Raw genomic sequence first — 20,221 nt, forward strand, 5'->3', positions numbered from 1 at the left:
CCAGACCCGCCACCGGACAGCACGACCAGGCCCGGCCCATCACAACACAGCTCTACTAGACCCGGCCCATCACAACACAGCTCTACAAGACCACAGCACAGCACTGACCACTACTCTAAGGTCAGGCAGAACACTGTCCTTCAGAGAAGTGGACCACATGATGCAGTCCACACAATGTATCATTCAGATCATCAGCCTACATCTGCTGAGGTAACCTCAGAACTATCAGACATTGGAGAAGTGCGCCAGCTACTGCATTTAATATGCAGACTACTGAACAAGACAGATCCTTTAATTCACACACACACACACACACACACACACACACACACACACACACACACACACACACACACACACACACACACACACACACACACACACACACACACACACACACACACACACACACACACACACACACACACACACACACACACACACACACACACACACACACACACACACACACACACACACACACTCTCTCTCACTTATTATACATGAGATCAATAACTAACAGTTCTTGGAATATCCAGGGCCTATACTCTTCACATTTTGGTTCTAACAAATCCGTCATTTCTGAAAAAAAACCATCAAGGGACAGGACATCATAATCCTACTGTAAACATGGCGACGTGGAGACATTCATACTCAGTGTCCCTCAGGCTATTAGGGAAAGTTTACCACCATCAATCAATAAAAATGTTCAACGGGCCGGGACATTTGGCATAGGCAGGATTCAGCACTGAATTAAATGAAAAAAGGTACTAACCACATTTGTCTAAAACTGAACAAAGGTAGAATCTATAGTGACAATGATGTATGCATATGTGCAGCTTATGCTCCTCCTTCAGATTCATCATATTATAATGATCTGTTTTTTGACAATTTCCATACAGAAATCATTCCATTTCAGGCAGAGGGTAAAGTGCTTCTTTGTGGAGATGTCAATGCGAGAACAGGTTCTGAGCCTACTACAGTGGTGAGAGAGGTAACCATCACATATTTGGACACCCTTCCTTGGATGGGCGAGTGCTCGTCACTTCCATTTGAGCGCGTCACTTGTCTCTGTGCTGTTTGTTGCTTCTTGGCTACGTGACCAACGTGACAGTTTTTATTTTATTTTATAGCCGTTAATCAGTCTTCATTTAACACATTTACCAACGTCTTGGTTCTATTTTTGTTATTTCATTTTCCTCGCTCTACTTTTTTCATTCAACTTTTTCACTCCGGACAGTTTATCTGGGTATGGTTCAACAGGACCTCCACCAGCCGTAACATTAACAGTATGCCTTCTAATTGCATTCGCTGTACTCATAATATACAGGAGAACGATTGCCTTTTGGTTAGGATATCTGTGCTGCAAGCTCAGCTTCAGATGGTTAGGCAAGAGCAATTTAAGTGTAGGAAAGGATGAAACAGTGTGTCTGTGCCACCAATAAGTACAAATAGTAATATAAATCCCCCCGCACAGTCCCCGCAGCCGGACAACTTTCTCATGGCTTCTGTAGTGGAAGGGTAGTATGGTATGGGTAGTAGGGGTGATGGCAATGATAGCAGTTTAATGATTGTGGTAGTAGTAGTAGTAGTAGTAGTAATGATAATGGTAGTTGTAGTACTGATGTAATGGTGAGGATGCCAGTTAGTTATAGTTTCATTTTCCATGTCGAGCCTTTTATCCCTTCCAATATTTGAGAGTGCCAGAATGCCAGAATGTTATCCATCTCCTCTAAACTCGGGCATCCTCCAGAAGGTGGAGAGCAACACTTTTGCAGTTCTACTATGTGATATATTTTTAAAAAGCAGCGTTATATAGGATTACCTACACATACTAACCAGCTCATGTTATAGACAGAAGCGTGCTACATGGCATCCATTATCTCATGGCTAGTGGCAAGGTTCCTGTTTTTTCCGTGGATAAACCAACTAGGCTCGTAATTTAGCAATTGTGTTCATATTTACAGATGGCATACATTCGTTATTAAGGCACATTACATTTCCAGAAGGCATTTCTGCCAACATGTTTAGTTACCATGAAATTGCCCAGTAGTAGTAGTGTGTACTGCCCGTGTAGTGGTAAGACCGTTGTTCTTGTATTCAATTTGCCTGTGATGTCTCTGCTTCCGCCTGCACTAGGTCAACCCATCTTATGCTGTGCCTCGTTAAAAATAAACTAATGACTGCAGAGGGAACACAGGAAGAATAGCAGTGTTTTCGCCCCAATCACTTTTCTTTTCCCCCTCTCCCTGGTTGTCCCTCGCTGCAACTAAAAATATAACCACGGCGCAGATTGCTGTGTTTATGGCTTTACATGACACTCGCCATGTGATGAGAGGGGGAAATTTGGAGCACCATAATTGAGCTGTTAGACCCCCTGAGTGGTGTAAGTACATGTGACTACAGGATGTGTGTGTGTGTGTGTGTGTGTGCGTGCGTGTGTGTGTGTGTAGGTGGTGGCGATTATTCAAATATGAGCAATTTGCAATGGCAGGCCTGTCTGTCTTTGTCAGAACCCTGAGATTGAAGAGCTCTCCAAAAACCACAAGAAGAGCGGGCGAGGAGGATTGAGGGATGGGGGAGAGAGGGAGAGATAGAGAGAGAGCACTCTGGGCACAGCGGGGTCGAGGAAACATTGATAACCTCTTATAGCCAGCAGGCCCTCCCCTCTCCTGCTGGTCCTGTCCTTCTCTTTACCTGTCTTTAATGTGATAGGGCTGATGTGGTAGTCTACTTGTGGTCTGCAGGTTGGCAGTGCCTCTTTTTAAAAGATGCTAGTTTTACTCCCCCTCTCTCCCTCTCTTTCTCTCTCTCTTTCTCTCTCTCGCTGTCTCTATCTTTCTTTCTCTAGTTCTCTTCCACTGACCTCTCTCTCTCTCTCTCTCTCTCTCTCGCTGTCTCTATCTTTCTTTCTCTAGTTCTCTTCCACTGACCTCTCTCTCTCTCTCTCGCTGTATATATCTTTCTTTCTCTAGTTCTCTTCCACTGCCCCCCTGTCTCTCTCTCGCTTTCTCTTCCACTGCCCCCTCTCTCTCTCTCGCTGTCTCTATCTTTCTTTCTCTAGTCTCTCTCTCTCTCTCTCTCTCTCGCTTTCTCTTCCACTGCCCCCCGTCTCTCTCTCTCTCTCTCTCTCGCTTTCTCTTCCACCGCCCCCGTCTCTCTCTCGCTTTCTCTTCCACCGCCCCCCGTCTCTCTCTCGCTTTCTCTTCCACTGCCCCCCTCCTCCTCGTCTCTCTCTCTTTCTCTTCCACTCTTCCACCGCCCCCCACTCTCTCTCTCTCGCTTTCTCTTCCACCGCCCCCCGTCTCTCTCTCTCTCTTTCTCTTCCACCGCCCCCGTCTCTCTCTCTCGCTTTCTCTTCCACCGCCCCCTCGCTTTCTCTTCCACTGTCTCTCTCTCTCGCTTTCTCTTCCACCGCCCCCCCGTCTCTCTCTCTCGCTTTCTCTTCCACCGCCCCTCTCTCTCTCTCTCTCTCGCTTTCTCTTCCACCGCCCCTCTCTCTCTCTCTCTCTTTCTCTTCCACCGCCCCAGTCTCTCTCTCTCTCTTTCTCTTCCACCGCCCCAGTCTCTCTCTCTCGCTTTCTCTTCCACTCTCCCCCCGTCTCTCTCTCTCGCTTTCTCTTCCACCGCCCCCTCTCTCTCGTCTCTATCTCTCGCTAGTTCTCTTCCACCGCCCCCCGTCTCTCTCTCGCTAGTTCTCTTCCACCGCCCCCCGTCTCTCTCTCGCTAGTTCTCTTCCACCGCCCCCGTCTCTCTCTCGCTAGTTCTCTTCCACCGCCCCCACTGTCTCTCTCTCGCTAGTTCTCTCTTCCACCGCCCCCGTCTCTCTCTCGCTAGTTCTCTTCCACCGCCCCCCCCCGTCTCTCTCTCGCTAGTTCTCTTCCACCGCCCCCCCCCCCTCTCTCTCGCTAGTTCTCTTCCACCGCCCCCTCTCTCTCTCTCTCGCTAGTTCTCTTCCTTCCGCCCCCGTCTCTCTCTCGCTAGTTCTCTTCCACCGCCCCCACTGTCTCTCTCTCGCTAGTTCTCTTCCACCGCCCCCCGTCTCTCTCTCTCGCTAGTTCTCTTCCACCGCCCCCACTGTCTCTCTCTCGCTAGTTCTCTTCCACCGCCCCCGTCTCTCTCTCTCGCTAGTTCTCTTCCACCGCCCCCCTCTCTCTCTCTCGCTAGTTCTCTTCCACCGCCCCGTCTCTCTCTCTCTCTCTCTAGTTCTCTTCCACCGCCCCCTCTCTCTCTCTCTCTCTCTAGTTCTCTTCCACCGCCCCCCTCTCTCTCTCGCTAGTTCTCTTCCACCGCCCCCGTCTCTCTCTCGCTAGTTCTCTTCCACCGCCCCCGTCTCTCTCTCGCTAGTTCTCTTCCACCGCCCCCGTCTCTCTCTCTCTCTCTAGTTCTCTTCCACTGCCCCCGTCTCTCTCTCGCTAGTTCTCTTCCACTGCCCCCCTCTCTCTCTCGCTAGTTCTCTTCCACCCCCCCTCTCTCTCTCTCGCTTTCTCTTCCACCGCCCCCGTCTCTCTCTCGCTAGTTCTTCCACTGCCCCCGTCTCTCTCTCTCTTCTCCACTGCGCTCTCCTCTCTCTCTCTCTCTCTCTCTCTCTCTCTCTCTCTCTCTCTCTCTCTCTCTCTCTCTCTCTCTCTCTCTCTCTCTCTCTCCACTCCCCTCTCTCTCTCTCTCTCTCTCTCTCTCTCTCTCTCTCTTCCACTCTCTCTCTCTCTCTTCTCTCTCTCTCTCTCTCTCTCTCTCTCTCTCTCTCTCTCTCTCTCTCTCTCTCTCTCTCTCTCTCTCTCTCTCTCTCTCTCTCTCTCTCTCTCTCTCTCTCTCTCTCTCTCTCTCTCTCTCTCTCTCTCTCTCTCTCTCTCTCTCTCTCTCTCTCTCTCTCTCTCTCTCTCTCTCTCTCTCTCTCTCTCTCTCTCTCTCTCTCTCTCTCTCTCTCTCTCTCTCTCTCTCTCTCTTCCACTGCCCCCTCTCTCTCTCTTTCTCTTTCACTGAAAGAACCTAGATGTTCTGCACAGAAGCACCAATTTGACATAACAATTATGATCTGGCTAGAAAAGAGAGTACACAGCGTCAGAATACCTGACCACTGTGACCGCCCCAAACTTAAGCAAAGTGTTGACTATGTACTGACTCAGTGAGCATAGCTTTGCTATTGAGAAAGGCCGCCGTATGCAGACCTTGCTCTCAAGAGAAGGCATGCTATGTGCACACTGCCCACAAAATGAGGTGGAAACTGAGCTGCACTTCCTAACCTCCTGACAAATGTATGACCATATTAGAGACACATATTTCCCTCATTTCCCTCAAGAAAAGGGAAACCAGTGAAGAAACACTGTTGTAAATATTTTTGTTTATTTATTTTCCCTTTTGTACTTAAAAGGGAAACTAACACGTAACATTTGAAATGTCTTTATTATTTTGGAACTTTTGTGAGTGTAATGTTTACTGTTTATTTATTGTTTTTTTCCACATTTATTGATTAGTTCACTTGCTTTGGCTAAAGTTGTCCATGATGAGAATCGAATTCGCAACATTTAAGTTGCTAGTAGTTCGCATGATACGCCCACCCATCCACCACGACCAACCACACTACGTTCGTATTTTACCAGCACTCAAACCACTATCCCACACTCTGCAATGGTCCTGGAACCAAGAACTGTGCCAAGGTACTTATTGATCGTAAACGCACAAGTCAGACACACACACTTACCTAGCCAGTGTTCTCCAGTGATCTTGCCAAATCCCTCACGATAGGAGTCCCATCCTCTGAAGAAGTTGACCGAGCCATCTTCCCTGCGCTGGATCACCTGTAGAATACAGACAAATACCAGGGGTTAGAGGTCAAGGCTATAGAACACCAGACATAGGTCATACAGGGGTTAGAGCTCATCGTTTGGAGGTCGGGGCTGGCCTGGGGTCAGCAGCGATACACATCCTACCTGCTGTATCTTTCCAGTAGTAAGATGAGTCACAGTGAAAAGTGCACAAATCATGTATCGAAGTCAAGAACATCATTAAGTTCTCTTCTCTCAGTCATACATTCCAGAGGTTGACCGATTAATTGTAATGGCCGATTAATTAGGGCCGATTTTAAGTTTTCATAACAATCGGAAATAAGTCTTTTTGGAAATCAGAAATCTGTATTTTTTTTAACAAATTTTTGCATACCATTATTTAACTAGGCAAGTCAGTTAAGAACACATTCTTATTTTCAATGACAGCCTAGGAACAGTGGATTAACTGCCTTGTTCAGGGGAAGAACGACAGATTTTCACCTTGTCACAGTAAACTAGTCCTATACTATAACCATTGCACTCCACGAGGAGCCTGCCTGTTACACAAATGCAGTAGAAGCCAAGGTAAATTGCTAGCTAGCATTAAACTTACCTTATAAAAAACAATCAATCATAATCACTAGTTATAACTACTAATCCAGTTTAGCAGGCAATATTAACCAGGTGAAATTGTGTGATTTCTCTTGCATTCATTGCACGCAGAGTCAGGGTATAAGCAACAGTTTGGGCTGCCTGGCTCATTGTGAACTAATTTGCCAGACTTTTACGTAATTATGACATAACATTGAAGGTTGTGCAATGTAACAATAATATTTAAACTTAGGGATGCCACCCGTTAGATAAAATACCGAACGGTTCCGTATTTCACTGAAAAAATAAATGAAATGATAGTTTCTGGATTCTACCATATTAATTTTATTTTATTTTTTTATTTATTTTTTATTTCACCTTTATTTAACCAGGTAGGCTAGTTGAGAACAAGTTCTCATTTTCAACTGCGACCTGGCAAAATAAAGCATAGCAGTGTGAACAGACAACACAGAGTTACACATGGAGTAAACAATTAACAAGTCAATAACACAGTAGAAAAAAATGGGCAGTCTATATACAATGTGTGCAAAAGGCATGAGGAGGTAGGCGGATAATACAATTTTGCAGATTAACACTGGAGTGATAAATGATCAGATGGTCATGTACAGGTAGGGATATTGGTGTGCAAAAGAGCAGAAAAGTAAATAAATAAAAAACAGTATAAAAACAGTATGGGAATGAGGTAGGTGAAAATGGGTGGGCTATTTACCAATAGACTATGTACAGCTGCAGCGATCGGTTAGCTGCTCGGATAGCTGATGTTTGAAGTTGGTGAGGGAGACAAACGTCTCCAACTTCAGCGATTTTTGCAGTTCGTTCCAGTCACAGGCAGCAGAGTACTGGAACGAAAGGCGGCCAAATGAGGTGTTGGCTTTAGGGATGATCAGTGAGATACACCTGCTGGAGCGCGTGCTACGGATGGGTGTTGCCATCGTGACCAGTGAACTGAGATAAGGCGGAGCTTTACCTAGCATGGACTTGTAGATGACCTGGAGCCAGTGGGTCTGGCGACGAATATGTAGTGAGGGCCAGCCAACTAGAGCATACAAGTCGCAGTGGTGGGTGGTATAAGGTGCTTTAGTGACAAAACGGATGGCACTGTGATAGACTGCATCCAGTTTGCTGAGTAGAGTGTTGGAAGCCATTTTGTAGATGACATCGCCGAAGTCGAGGATCGGTAGGATAGTCAGTTTTACTAGGGTAAGCTTGGCGGCGTGAGTGAAGGAGGCTTTGTTGCGGAATAGAAAGCCGACTCTTGATTTGATTTTCAATTGGAGATGTTTGATGTGAGTCTGGAAGGAGAGTTTGCAGTCTAGCCAGACACCTAGGTACTTATAGATGTCCACATATTCAAGGTCGGAACCATCCAGGGTGGTGATGCTAGTCGGGCATGCGGGTGCAGGCAGCGATCGGTTGAAAAGCATGCATCTGGTTTTACTCGCGTTTAAGAGCAGTTGGAGGCCACGGAAGAAGTGCTGTATGGCATTGAAGCTCGTTTGGAGGTTAGATAGCACAGTGTCCAATGACGGGCCAAAAGTATATAGAATGGTGTCGTCTGCGTAGAGGTGGATCAGGGAATCGCCCGCAGCAAGAGCAACATCATTGATATATACAGAGAAAAGAGTCGGCCCGAGAATTGAACCCTGTGGCACCCCCATAGAGACTGCCAGAGGACCGGACAGCATGCCCTCCGATTTGACACACTGAACTCTGTCTGCAAAGTAATTGGTGAACCAGGCAAGGCAGTCATCCGAAAAACCGAGGCTATTGAGTCTGCCGATAAGAATATGGTGATTGACAGAGTCGAAAGCCTTGGCGAGGTCGATGAAGACAGCTGCACAGTACTGTCTTTTATCGATGGCGGTTATGATATCGTTTCGTACCTTGAGTGTAGCTGAGGTGCACCCGTGACCGGCTCGGAAACCAGATTGCACAGCGGAGAAGGTACGGTGGGATTCGAGATGGTCAGTGACCTGTTTGTTGACTTGGCTTTCGAAGACCTTAGATAGGCAGGGCAGGATGGATATAGGTCTATAACAGTTTGGGTCCAGGGTGTCTCCCCTTTGAAGAGGGGGATGACTGCGGCAGCTTTCAATCCTTGGGGATCTCAGACGATATGAAAGAGAGGTTGAACAGGCTGGTAATAGGGGTTGCGACAATGGCGGCAGATAGTTTCAGAAATAGAGGGTCCAGATTGTCAAGCCCAGCTGATTTGTACGGGTCCAGGTTTTGCAGCTCTTTCAGAACATCTGCTATCTGGATTTGAGTAAAGGAGAACCTGGAGAGGCTTGGGCGAGGAGCTGCGGGGGGGGCAGAGCTGTTGGCCGAGGTTGGAGTAGCCAGGCGGAAGGCATGGCCAGCTGTTGAGTGCTTATTGAAGTTTTCGATAATCATGGATTTATCGGTGGAGACCGTGTTACCTAGCCTCAGTGCAGTGGGCAGCTGGGAGGAGGTGCTCTTGTTCTCCATGGACTTCACAGTGTCCCAGAACTTTTTGGAGTTGAAGCTACAGGATGCAAACTTCTGCCTGAAGAAGCTGGCCTTAGCTTTCCTGACTGACTGCGTGTATTGGTTCCTGACTTCTCTGAACAGTTGCATATCACGGGGGCTATTCGATGCTATTGCAGTCCGCCACAGGATGTTTTTGTGCTGGTTGAGGGCAGTCAGGTCTGGAGTGAACCAAGGGCTGTATCTGTTCTTGGTTCTGCATTTTTTGAACGGAGCATGCTTATCTAAAATGGTGAGGAAGTTACTTTTAAAGAATGACCAGGCATCCTCAACTGACGGGATGAGGTCAATGTCCTTCCAGGATACCCGGGTCAGGTCGATTAGAAAGGCCTGCTCACAGAAGTGTTTTAGGGAACGTTTGACAGTGATGAGGAGTGGTCGTTTGACTGCGGCTCCGTGGCGGATACAGGCAATGAGGCAGTGGTCGCTGAGATCCTGGTTGAAGACAGCGGAGGTGTATTTGGAGGGCCAGTTGGTCAGGATGACGTCTATGAGGGTGCCCTTGTTTACAGAGTTAGGGTTGTACCTGGTGGGTTCCTTGATGATTTGAGTGAGATTGAGGGCATCTAGCTTAGATTGTAGGACTGCCGGGGTGTTAAGCATATCCCAGTTTAGGTCACCTAACAGAACAAACTCTGAAGCTAGATGGGGGGCGATCAATTCACAAATGGTGTCCAGGGCACAGCTGGGAGCTGAGGGTGGTCGGTAGCAGGCGGCAACAGTGAGAGACTTATTTCTGGAGAGAGTAATTTTCAAAATTAGTAGTTCAAACTGTTTGGGTATGGACCTTGAAAGTATGACATTACTTTGCAGGCTATCTCTGCAGTAGACTGCGACTCCGCCCCCTTTGGCAGTTCTATCTTGACGGAAGATGTTATAGTTGGGTATGGAAATCTCTGAATTTTTGTTGGCCTTCCTGAGCCAGGATTCAGACACGGCAATGACATCAGGGTTAGCAGAGTGTGCTAAAGCAGTGAGTAAAACAAACTTAGGGAGGAGGCTTCTGATGTTGACATGCATAAAACCAAGGCTTTTTCGATCACAGAAGTCAACAAATGAGGGTACCTGGGGACATGCAGGGCCTGGGTTTACCTCCACATCACCCGCGGAACAGAGAAGGAGTAGTATGAGGGTGCGGCTAAAGGCTATCAAAACTGGTCGCCTAGAGCGTTGGGGGCAGAGGATAAGAGGAGCAGGTTTCTGGGCATGGTAGAATATATTCAGGGCATAATGCGCAGACAGGGGTATGGTGGGGTGCGGGTACAGCGGAGGTAAGCCCAGGCACTGGGTGATGATGAGAGAGGTTGTATCTCTGGACAAGCTGTTTGTAATGGGTGAGGTCACCGCATGTGTGGGAGGTGGGACAGAGGAGGTAACAAGGGTATGCAGAGTGGATCTAGAGGCTCCATTGTGAACTAAAACAATGATAACTAACCTGAACAACAGTATACAAGGCATATTGACATATGAGAGAGACATACAGCGAGGCATACAGTAATCACGGGTGTTGAATTGGGAAAGCTAGCTAAAAACAGTAGGCGAGGCTAATTAGCTAGCACAACAAACAGCAGGTAAAATGGCGTTGACTAGGCAACTGGGCCGACAGACAAAACAAACAAGCAGAATGGAGTACCATGATTAATGGACAGTCCAGTGTGCGTCAGCTATGTAGCCAAGAAATCAGTGTCCAGGTGGAAGCGGTGGATGGGCAGGGAAGCTGGACTGGCGAATGTTATCCAGGTTTAAAAAGAAACTAACAATGACTAAATAGCTTGTAGCTAGTTAGCTGGTTAGCGTCTGGAGGTTCTTGAGTGAGTCATAAAAATAAAATTAAAATTAAAAGTAATAGTGATTCCGTATCACAGTGGGTGAGGCAGGTTTCCAGAAGGTATAAACAAAATAAAAATCAAAAAGAGATAGAAAGTAAATGGGTTCAGAGAGTGTTTGGGACGCGGTGATTCAGACGGTTAGCAGGCCTGTGCTATCAAGCTAACAGTTCGTAGGCCCGGGCTAGACAAGCTAGCCGTTAGCAGGCCGAATTAGCAAGCAGGGAGATAGCGAGGGCTAGAGAGTTAACCTTTGGGGGACGTCGCGATGGGGTGAGTCTGTTTATTCCTCTTCATGCGGTGACATCGACAGAACAGTCGTGGGCCCGGGTAATTGTAGCCCAGGAGTATGCTACAGGTGCTCTAGTACGCTAGGTGAGCTGGAGACAGTGTTTCAGAAAGCTCGCGGGCCTTGGCCAGCAGATGGATCTTTGGCGATGTCGCAACGGAAAAGCCTGTTGAAACCACTTCGGACAATTATGTCGGCGGACCAGTCGTGATGGATCGGCGGGGCTCCGTGTCGGCAGTAAAGGGTCCAGGCCAATTGGCAAGAGAGGTAATGTTGGACCTCTTCGGCTAGTCAGGAGATGGGCTTAGCTCGAGGCTAGCTCAAGGCTAACTGGTGCTTGCTTTGGGGCAGAGACGTTAGCCAGGAGAAGCCACACGGATTGCAGCTAGCTAGTTGCGATGATCCGGTGTAAAGGTTCAGAGCTTGCGGTAGGAATCCGGAGATGTGGTAGAGAAAAAGCAGTCTGATGTGCTCCGGGTTGATGTCGCGCTGGTGTCCTAGTTAGCTTTGAAGACCGCTAGCAGTGGCTAACTGAGTACTAGCTAGTAGCTAGTTAGCTGGCTAGCTTCTGATGGGGGTTCCGGTTCTAAAGTATAGAAAAAGCAGATCCGTACCACATTGGGTGATGCGGGTTGCAGGAGAGTATATTCAGCCTATAGTTGGAAAGTGAGATTAAAATATGTACGAAATATATACAGAAAAAAACGAGGAAAACTATATTTACACCAGACAGGACGGGACAAGACAAAACACACGTCCGACTGCTACGCCATCTTGGATAACTTAATTAATGACCAAAGGCTCTTATTTCTGTGTGTTATTATGTTGTAATTAAGTCTGATTTGATAGAGCAGTCTGACTGAGCAGCAGCAGGCCCGTAATCATTCATTCAAACAGCACTTTCGTGCATTTTGCCAGCAGCTCTTCGCAGGCACAGCGCTGTTTATGACTTCAAGCCTATCAGCCTAATGGCTGGTGTAACCAATGTGAAATGGATAGCTAGTTTGCTGGGTGTGCGCTAATACTGTTTCAAACGTCACTCGCTTTTAGATTTGGAGTAGTTATTTCCCTTGCGCTGCAAGAGCCGCAGCTTTTGTGGAGCGATGGGTAACGCTGCTTCGAGCATGGCTGTTGTCAATTTGTTCCTGGTTCGAGCCCAGGTAGGGGCGAGGAGAGGGACGGAAGCTATACTGTTACCCTGGCAATACTATAATGCCTATAAGAACATCCAATAGTCAAAGGTATATGAAATACAAATGGTATAGAGAGAAATAGTCCTATAAATACTATGTTAACTACAACCTAAAACCTCTTACCTTGGAATATTGAAGTCTCATGTTAAAAGGAACCACCAAATTTCATAGGTTCTCATGCTAACTTAAACGTTAGCTTTTTTACATATGTTATACATGGCAGACTTTTTTAAATGGCACACATTTTTACTTGGCACATACATGGTACATATTGCATATTGACACATGTTACGTTGTTCTCCAACACTTTGTTTTTGCATTATTTAAACCAAATTGAACATGTTTCATTATTTAATTGAGGCTAAATTGATTTCATTGATGTATTATATTAAGATAAAATAAGTGTTCATTCAGTATTGTTGTAATTGTCATTATTACAAATAAAAAAAATAAAAGATTGACAGATTAATTGGTATCGGCTTTTTTGGTCCTCCAATGATCGGTATCGGCATTGAAAAATCATAATCGGTCGACCTCTAATACATTCTTCTGATATCACCAATGAATAATGCACACGCTCTTCCCTTTGAAAAGGCTTTTCTGTCATAAACTAATAAAAATAATCCATTAAATCTTGATTGACTTCGAATAAAACTCTATTGAATCTGCATACTTAATTAGAAGCTAAGAAAGTGAGGATGATTCTCTCTCATAATGCAATATCCCTAAATCTAAGGCCGGGTGACAATTACATTATACTCCGCAGCTCTATGAAATAAATTATATCAAGCTAAGTGATGTGTGAAGAAATAGAGTGAGGCTTTGTATAAAAGAGACCTTTCAGCATGAAAATCAAAACAAGATATCTTAATAGAGTTGAAGTCAGAAGTTTACATACACTTAGCTTGGAGTCATTAAAACTCGTTTTCAACCACTCCACAAATTTCTTGGAAACAAACTATAGTTTTGGCAAGTCGGTTAGGACATCTATTTTGTGCATGACACAAGTCATTTTTCCAACAATTGTTAACAGACAGATTATTTCTCTTATAATTCAAATCGAATCAAATGTATTTATATAGCCCTTGGTAGATCAGCTGATATCTCAAAGTGCTTCATTGCTTCAATTCATTGTATCACAATTCCAGTGGGTCATAAATTTACATACACGGCTTGGAATATTCCAGAAAATGGTGTCATGGCTTTAGAAGCTTCTGATAGGCTAATTGACATCATTTGAGTCAATTGGAGGTGTACCTGTGGATGTATTTTAAGGCCTACCTTCAAACTCACTGCCTCTTTGCTTGACATCATGGGAAAATCAAAATAAATCAGCCAAAAACTCAGAAAAAAAATTGTAGACCTCCAGACAAGTCTGGTTCATCCTTGGGAGCAATTTCCAAATGCCACGTTCATCTGTAGAAACAACAGTACGCAAGTATAAACACCATGGGACCACGCAGCAGTCATACCGCTCGGGAAGGAGACGCGTTCTGTCTCCTAGAGACGAATGTACTTTGGTGCGAAAAGTGCAAATCAATCCCAGGACAACAGCAAAGGACCTTGTAAAGATGCTGGAGGAAACAGGTATAAAAGTATCTATATCCATTGTAAAATGAGTATATCGACAAAATCTGAAAGGCCACTCAGCAAGGAAGAAGCCACTGCTCCAAAACTGCCATAAAAACACCAGACTACGGTTTGCAACTGCACATTGTCAGGACCCGGTTACAAACCCAGGTCTCCGGAGTGAGAAACAGTCACTTAACCAACTGAGCCACGAATAGTCGGCAGAACCCAGAAGATGAGGCAGACACAGCAGTACTTGAGACGGTGTATTTAATGAAGTAAAAAGTGAAGTTCTTCAGGAAAACATGTAACTCCACAACCTCAAAAGGAATTCCACAAGAACAAAGGTAATCCTCCAAGACAAAAAAGGTAAATCCACAAGGTGGAAGGTATAGCACAAAGAGCCTCAAAAGATACTCAAAAACAAACAAACAAGAACAAAAAACAGAATTCCACAAGAGAGTCCACCGGGATCAATAAGAGTTCACAGAGTACTAGGGCTGGGTGCTAACATACAAACACAGAGCAAAGAACTGAGGAAAACAAAGGGTTTAAATACAATCAGGGGAAACGAGGCACAGGTGCAAATAATAATGGGGATCAAGGGAAAACAAAAGGTCAAAAGGCACAATGGGGGCATCTAGTGACCAAAAACCGGAACAACCCTGGCCAAATCCTGACAGAATCCCCCCCATAGGAACGGCTCCTGACGTTCCTACCAGCTCTCTCAGGGTGGAGGGCCCTGAACTGACGAATGAGGTCAGGGTCCAGTATGTCTTTGGCAGGAACCCAGGAGCGCTCCTCGGGACCGTAGCCTTCCCAGTCCACCAGATACTGCCAGGACCGCTGCACCCGGCGGGAATCCAGTATCCGATGGACGGTATAAGCCGGCTGGCCTCCAATGACACGAGGCGGAGGGGGAGGTCTGTCTGCCGGGACAAGGGGAGAAAAAACAATAGGTTTTAATAAGGAAATGTGAAACGTGGGATTAATCTTAAGGGATCTGGGTAAGTGTAGGCGATAAGAAACTGGGTTAACTCTCCTGGCAACCTTAAAGGGACCGATGTATTTTTGGGACAGCTTGCGAGACTCCACCCGTAGTGGTAAGTCTCTTGTGGAGAGCCAGACTCTCTGGCCGGGGCGCAGGGTAGGCCCGGGACGGCGACGTCTGTTGGCTTGTTGTTGGTACCTCTGTGAGGAACGCATAGGATTAAGACGGGTCTTCCTCCACATAAGCCGACAGCATCTGACGAACTTCAAGGCTGAAGGCACTCTGACTTCTGCCTCCTGGTCCGGGAACAATGGAGGGGCATAGCCAAACTGACACTCGTGCGGGGACATACCAGTGGAGGAGGAGCGCAAGGTGTTGTGCGTGTATTCGGCCCAAACAATGAAGGACGACCATGTGGACGGGTTGTTACAAGTCATACATCGGAGGGTGGTTTCCAGCTCTTGATTTATCCTCTCTGTTTGGCCGTTGGACTCCGGATGGTACCCTGAAGATAGACTGGCAGAAGACCCCATGAGTTGGCAGAAGGCCTTCCAAAACCTAGAGGCGAACTGGGGACCTCTGTCAGAAACCATATCTTGAGGAATGCCGAAGACTCGGAACACATGATTAATTACCAACTCAGCCGTTTCCTTGGCAGAAGGTAACTTAGTCAGAGGGACGAACCTGGCCGCCTTTGAAAACCTGTCGATTCTGACTAGGATAGTAGTATTGCCATGGGATGGAGGAAGGCCAGTAATAAAGTCCAACGAGTTATGGGACCAGGGTCTGTGGGGAACAGGTAAAGGGTGAAGGAGTCCTTGCGGGCGGAGGTGAGAAGATTTGCCCTGGCAGCACACGGGGCAGGCATTGACGAAAGTGGCAACGTCTTCTCTTATGGTAGGCCACCAGAACTTACGCTGGATGAACTCCAAGGTGCGACCTACGCCCGGGTGACAGGTGAGGCAAGAAGGGTGCCCCCACAGAAGGACCTGAGTCCTCACTGCCTTGGGGACAAACAACCGATTGGCAGGACCTCCTTTCGGGTCCGGTTCAATAGCTTGAGCTCGTCTCACGGTATCCTCAACTTGCCACGAGATCGGAGCCACGATCTTAGCAGCAGGGAGGACAGGCATGTCCGTGTCATCTCGATTTGGCAGGAGCGTAGACTCGGGACAGGGCATCCGGTTTGAGATTCTTCGATCCGGGCCGAAAGGTGAGGATAAACTGGAATCGATTGAAGAAAAGAGACCATCTAGCTTGTCTAGAGTTCAACCGCTTCGCCTGCTGGATATACTCCAGATTTTTGTGGTCCGTAAGCACTTGAAACGGGTGAGAAGCCCCCTCGAGCCAGTGTCTCCATTCCTTCAATGCCATCTTAACCGCTAGGAGTTCACGATCCCCCACATCGTAGTTCCTCTCAGCCGGGGTAAGCCGGTGTGAGAAGAAAGCGCACGGATGAAGCTTCTTGTCTTCACCCCTCCGAGACAGGACAGCTCCAACACCAACCTCTGAGGCAGCTACCTCCACCACAAACGGTTCATCCGTAGTCGGTAGTATCAGGATGGGAGCAGAGAGGACGCGCTGCTTGAGTCCTTGGAAGGCCGTCTCAGCTTCTCTTCCCCACTAAAACCTTGCATTGCCACCCTTGGTTAAAGCTGAGAGAGGGGCTGCCACCAAGCTGAAGTTCTTGATGAACTTGCGGTAAAAGTTAGTGAAGCCCAGGAAACGCTGAACTTCCTTAACGGATTTGGGGTGGGCCAATCCGCTACCGCCCCTACCTTCCTGGGGTCCATTTGGACTCGACCGGGTTCCACTACAAATCCCAGGAATTGTACTCGGGATGAATGGAATTCACATTTTTCCGGCTTAACGTACAGATGGCTGTCTAGGAGGCGTTTGAGTACTTGTCTGACATGCTTTGTGTGTTCTTGAAGAGAGCTCGAAAAGATGAGGATGTCATCCAAGTAAACGAACACAAATATGTTAAGCATATCCCTAAGCACATCGTTTATGAGCGCTTGGAACACCGCTGGGGCGTTGGTCAGGCCGAAGGGCATCACCAAGTATTCATAGTGACCAGTAGGCGTGTTGAAAGCGGTCTTCCACTCGTCACCAGGTCTGATCCGCACAAGATGGTATGCATTTCGCAGGTCAAGCTTAGTGAAAACAACTGCTTCCTGGAGCAGCTCGAAGGCTGTGGCCATAAGGGGTAGCGGGTAACGGTTACGGACGGTTATGGCATTGAGTCCCCGGTAGTCGATGCAAGGACGTAATCCACCGTCTTTCTTGGCCTCAAAGAAAAACCCTGCTCCCGCCGGGGAGGTGGATGGACGCATGAGGCCTGCTTACAGAGCGTCCTTGATGTAGGTATCCATAGCAGCTCGTTCGGGTGGAGATAGGGAAAAGATCCGACCCCTGGAGGGGCAAGTGCCCGGAAACAGTTCGATGGGGCAATCATAAGGTCTATGGGGTGGTAGCATGGTGGCCCTCTGTTTGCTAAATACCAGTTTGAGGTCATGGTAACACTCGGGAACTCGGGTCAGGTCGATGGATTCTAAAGACTCGGGAGTAGAACTCGGGGAATTCGGGAAAATACAAGTAGCTTGGCACGTAGGACCCCACTGCTTGATAGTGCCCACAGACCAGTCGATGTGAGGGTTATGGCTGTGAAGCCAGGGGTATCCAAGGACGAGAGGGAACTCGGAACAGGAGATCAAATGAAAGTTCATCAATTCCTGGTGTTGTGAAACTGAAAGTCGCAAGGAGGTAGTGACATGAGTGACAAGTCCAGATCCCAAAGGGCTTCCATCCAATGTAGTAACCCTCATGGGGTCACTTAGAGGTTCAGAGGGAACGCCATTCTCCTTCGCCCAGACACCATCCATGAAGTTACCCGCGGCTCCAGAGTCTACCAAGGCTTGAAGGTGAAGCTTGTGGTTGTCCCAGGAAAGGGTGACTGGAATGAGCAGACGGGAGTTGGACCGATGGGAGGAGGTTATGTTTCCCGTTACAGTTCCCCCCGGTCTGTACGGGACAGAGCGTTTCCCTGGAGCCCGGGACACGTGGAACGGAAATGGCCCGGTTTTCCGCAATATAGACAGCGTCGCTCCCTCATCCGGCGGTCTCTCTCAGCCTGGGAGATGCGTCCAATCTGCATGGGTTCCGGTGGAGCCAGCGAGGATAAAGGTGGGGACTCGGAGCTGGGACTGATAGGGTCTAGAGGTCTACGGTTGAGTTCTCTCTCTCAGATGCTGGTCAATGCGTGAGGCCAACTTGATCAGGGACTCGAGATTGTCCGGTGGTTCCCGAGTGGCCAGTTGATCTTGGATAGTGTCGGAAAGGCCTTTCAGAAAGCACACCGTGAGCACCTCGCTGTTCCAGCCACTCGCTGCTGCCACTGTGCGGAACTGGATGGCATAGTCCGTCACACTGCGCCGACCTTGGTGGAGAGTCAGGAGCTGTTTGGCTGAGTCAGGACCACTGCTTGGGCCTTGAAACACTCGTTTGAATTCCTCAGCAAAGGCAGAGTAGCTGGCACAGCAGGAACTATGGGCATCCCACACAGCAGTAGCCCAGGCCAGGGCTTTTTCCGACAGCAGGGTGATGATATATGCGATCTTAGACCGGTCGGTGGGGAACAACGAGGGTTGCAGCTCGAAGGAGAGAGAACATTGGGTGAGAAACCCTTTACAAGCACTTGGATCATCTGAGAACCGTTGATGGTGGAAGACGAGGTTCAGCCAGGGGGTTAACTGCCATGGGTACGTGAATCTGAGGTACTGGGACGGGAACTGTTGCCGGGGTAAGTCGATCAGATATCTGCTTTATGGAAGTCAGCATCTCCCACAGAAGATGAGAATGTCTAGCCATTAAGGCCTCTTGCTGAACCAGGGCGGCTTTGTGGCGTTGGACAGTCTCCTGGTGGTGGGACAGCATGACAACAAGGTCCTGGGAACTGGCTGCCTCTGGGTTAATTTTTGGCTCTGTGTTTCTGTCAGGACCCGTTTACGAACCCGGGTATCCGGAGTGAGAAACAGTCACTTAACCAACTGAGCCACGAATAGTCGGCAGAACCCAGAAGATGAGGCAGACACAGCAGTACTTGAGACGGTGTATTTAATGAAGTAAAAAGTGAAGTTCTTCAGGAAAACATGTAACTCCACAACCTCAAAAGGAATTCCACAAGAACAAAGGTAATCCTCCAAGACAAAAAGGTAAATCCACAAGGTGGAAGGTATAGCACAAAAAGCCTCAAAAGATACTCAAAAACAAACAAACAAGAACAAAAAACAGAATTCCACAAGAGAGTCCACCGGGATCAACAAGAGTTCACAGAGTACTACGGCTGGGTGCTAACATACAAACACAGAGCAAAGAACTGAGGAAAACAAAGGGTTTAAATACAATCAGGGGAAACGAGGCACAGGTGCAAATAATAATGGGGATCAAGGGAAAACAAATGGTCAAAAGGCACAATGGGGGCATCTAGTGACCAAAAACCGGAACAACCCTGGCCAAATCCTGACACACATGGGGACAAACATCATACTTTTTGGAGAAATGTCCTCTGGTCTGATGAAACAAAAATAGAACTGCTTGGCCATAATGACCAACTTTATCTTTGGAGGAAAAAGGGGGAGGTTTGCAAACCGAAGAACACCATCCCAACCGTGAAGCATTTTCGTGGCAGCATCATGTTGTGGGGGTGTTTTGCTGCAGGAGGAACTGGTGCACTTCACAAAATAGATGGCATCATGAGGAAGGAACATTATGTGGATATATTGAAGCAAGATCTCAAGACATCAGTCAGGAAGTTAAAGCTTGGTCGCAAATGAGTCTTCCAAATGGACAATGACCCCAAGCATACTTCCAAAGTTGTGGAAAAATGGCTTAAGGACAACAAATTCAAGGTATTTGAGTGGCCATCACAAAGTCCTGACCACAATCCCATAGAAAATGTGTGGACAGAACTGAAAAAGCGTGTGTGAGCAAAGAGGCATACCATCCTGACTCAGTTACATCAGCTGTCAGGAGGAATGGGCCAAAATTCACCCAACTTATTGTGGGAAGCTTGTGGAAGGCTACCCGAAAGTTTGACCCAAGTTAAACAATTTAAAGGCAATGCTACCAAATACTAATTGAGTGTATGTAAACTTCTGACCCACTGGGAATGTGATGAAAGTAATAAAAGATGAAATAAATCTTTCTCTCCACTATTATTCTGACATTTCACATTCTTAAAATAAAGTGGTGATCTTAACTGACCTAAGACAGGGAACTTTTACTCTGATTAAATGTTAGGAATTGTGAAAAACTGAATTTAAATGTATTTGGCTAAGGTGTATGTAAACGTCTGACTTCAACTGTATCTAGCAAACAGGGAACGTTCCCGGGACGTCCTAACAACTATTTTCTGCAGGGGATCGAGTCATCACAAGCAGTGGGTGAACAAAATGGGAAATGTTCTA

At 47.3% G+C, this 20,221-nt stretch overlaps 1 protein-coding gene across 5 annotated transcripts in view; it reads right to left on the bottom strand.

Annotated features, from left to right (window-relative positions):
• The window catches only part of LOC124049139 (fibrinogen C domain-containing protein 1-like), a 205,313-nt gene that overhangs the window by 44,328 nt on the left and 140,764 nt on the right, over positions 1 to 20,221 (bottom strand). For all 5 annotated transcript variants that reach the window (XM_046370506.1, XM_046370504.1, XM_046370505.1 and 2 more), the window contains one exon: positions 5,702 to 5,798. In XM_046370506.1, coding sequence (XP_046226462.1) covers positions 5,702 to 5,798 — 97 coding nt within the window. The remainder of the gene's footprint in view (positions 1 to 5,701; positions 5,799 to 20,221) is intronic.

This window comes from Oncorhynchus gorbuscha, linkage group LG11, assembly GCF_021184085.1.
Source record: "Oncorhynchus gorbuscha isolate QuinsamMale2020 ecotype Even-year linkage group LG11, OgorEven_v1.0, whole genome shotgun sequence".
NCBI lineage: Eukaryota > Metazoa > Chordata > Actinopteri > Salmoniformes > Salmonidae > Oncorhynchus > Oncorhynchus gorbuscha.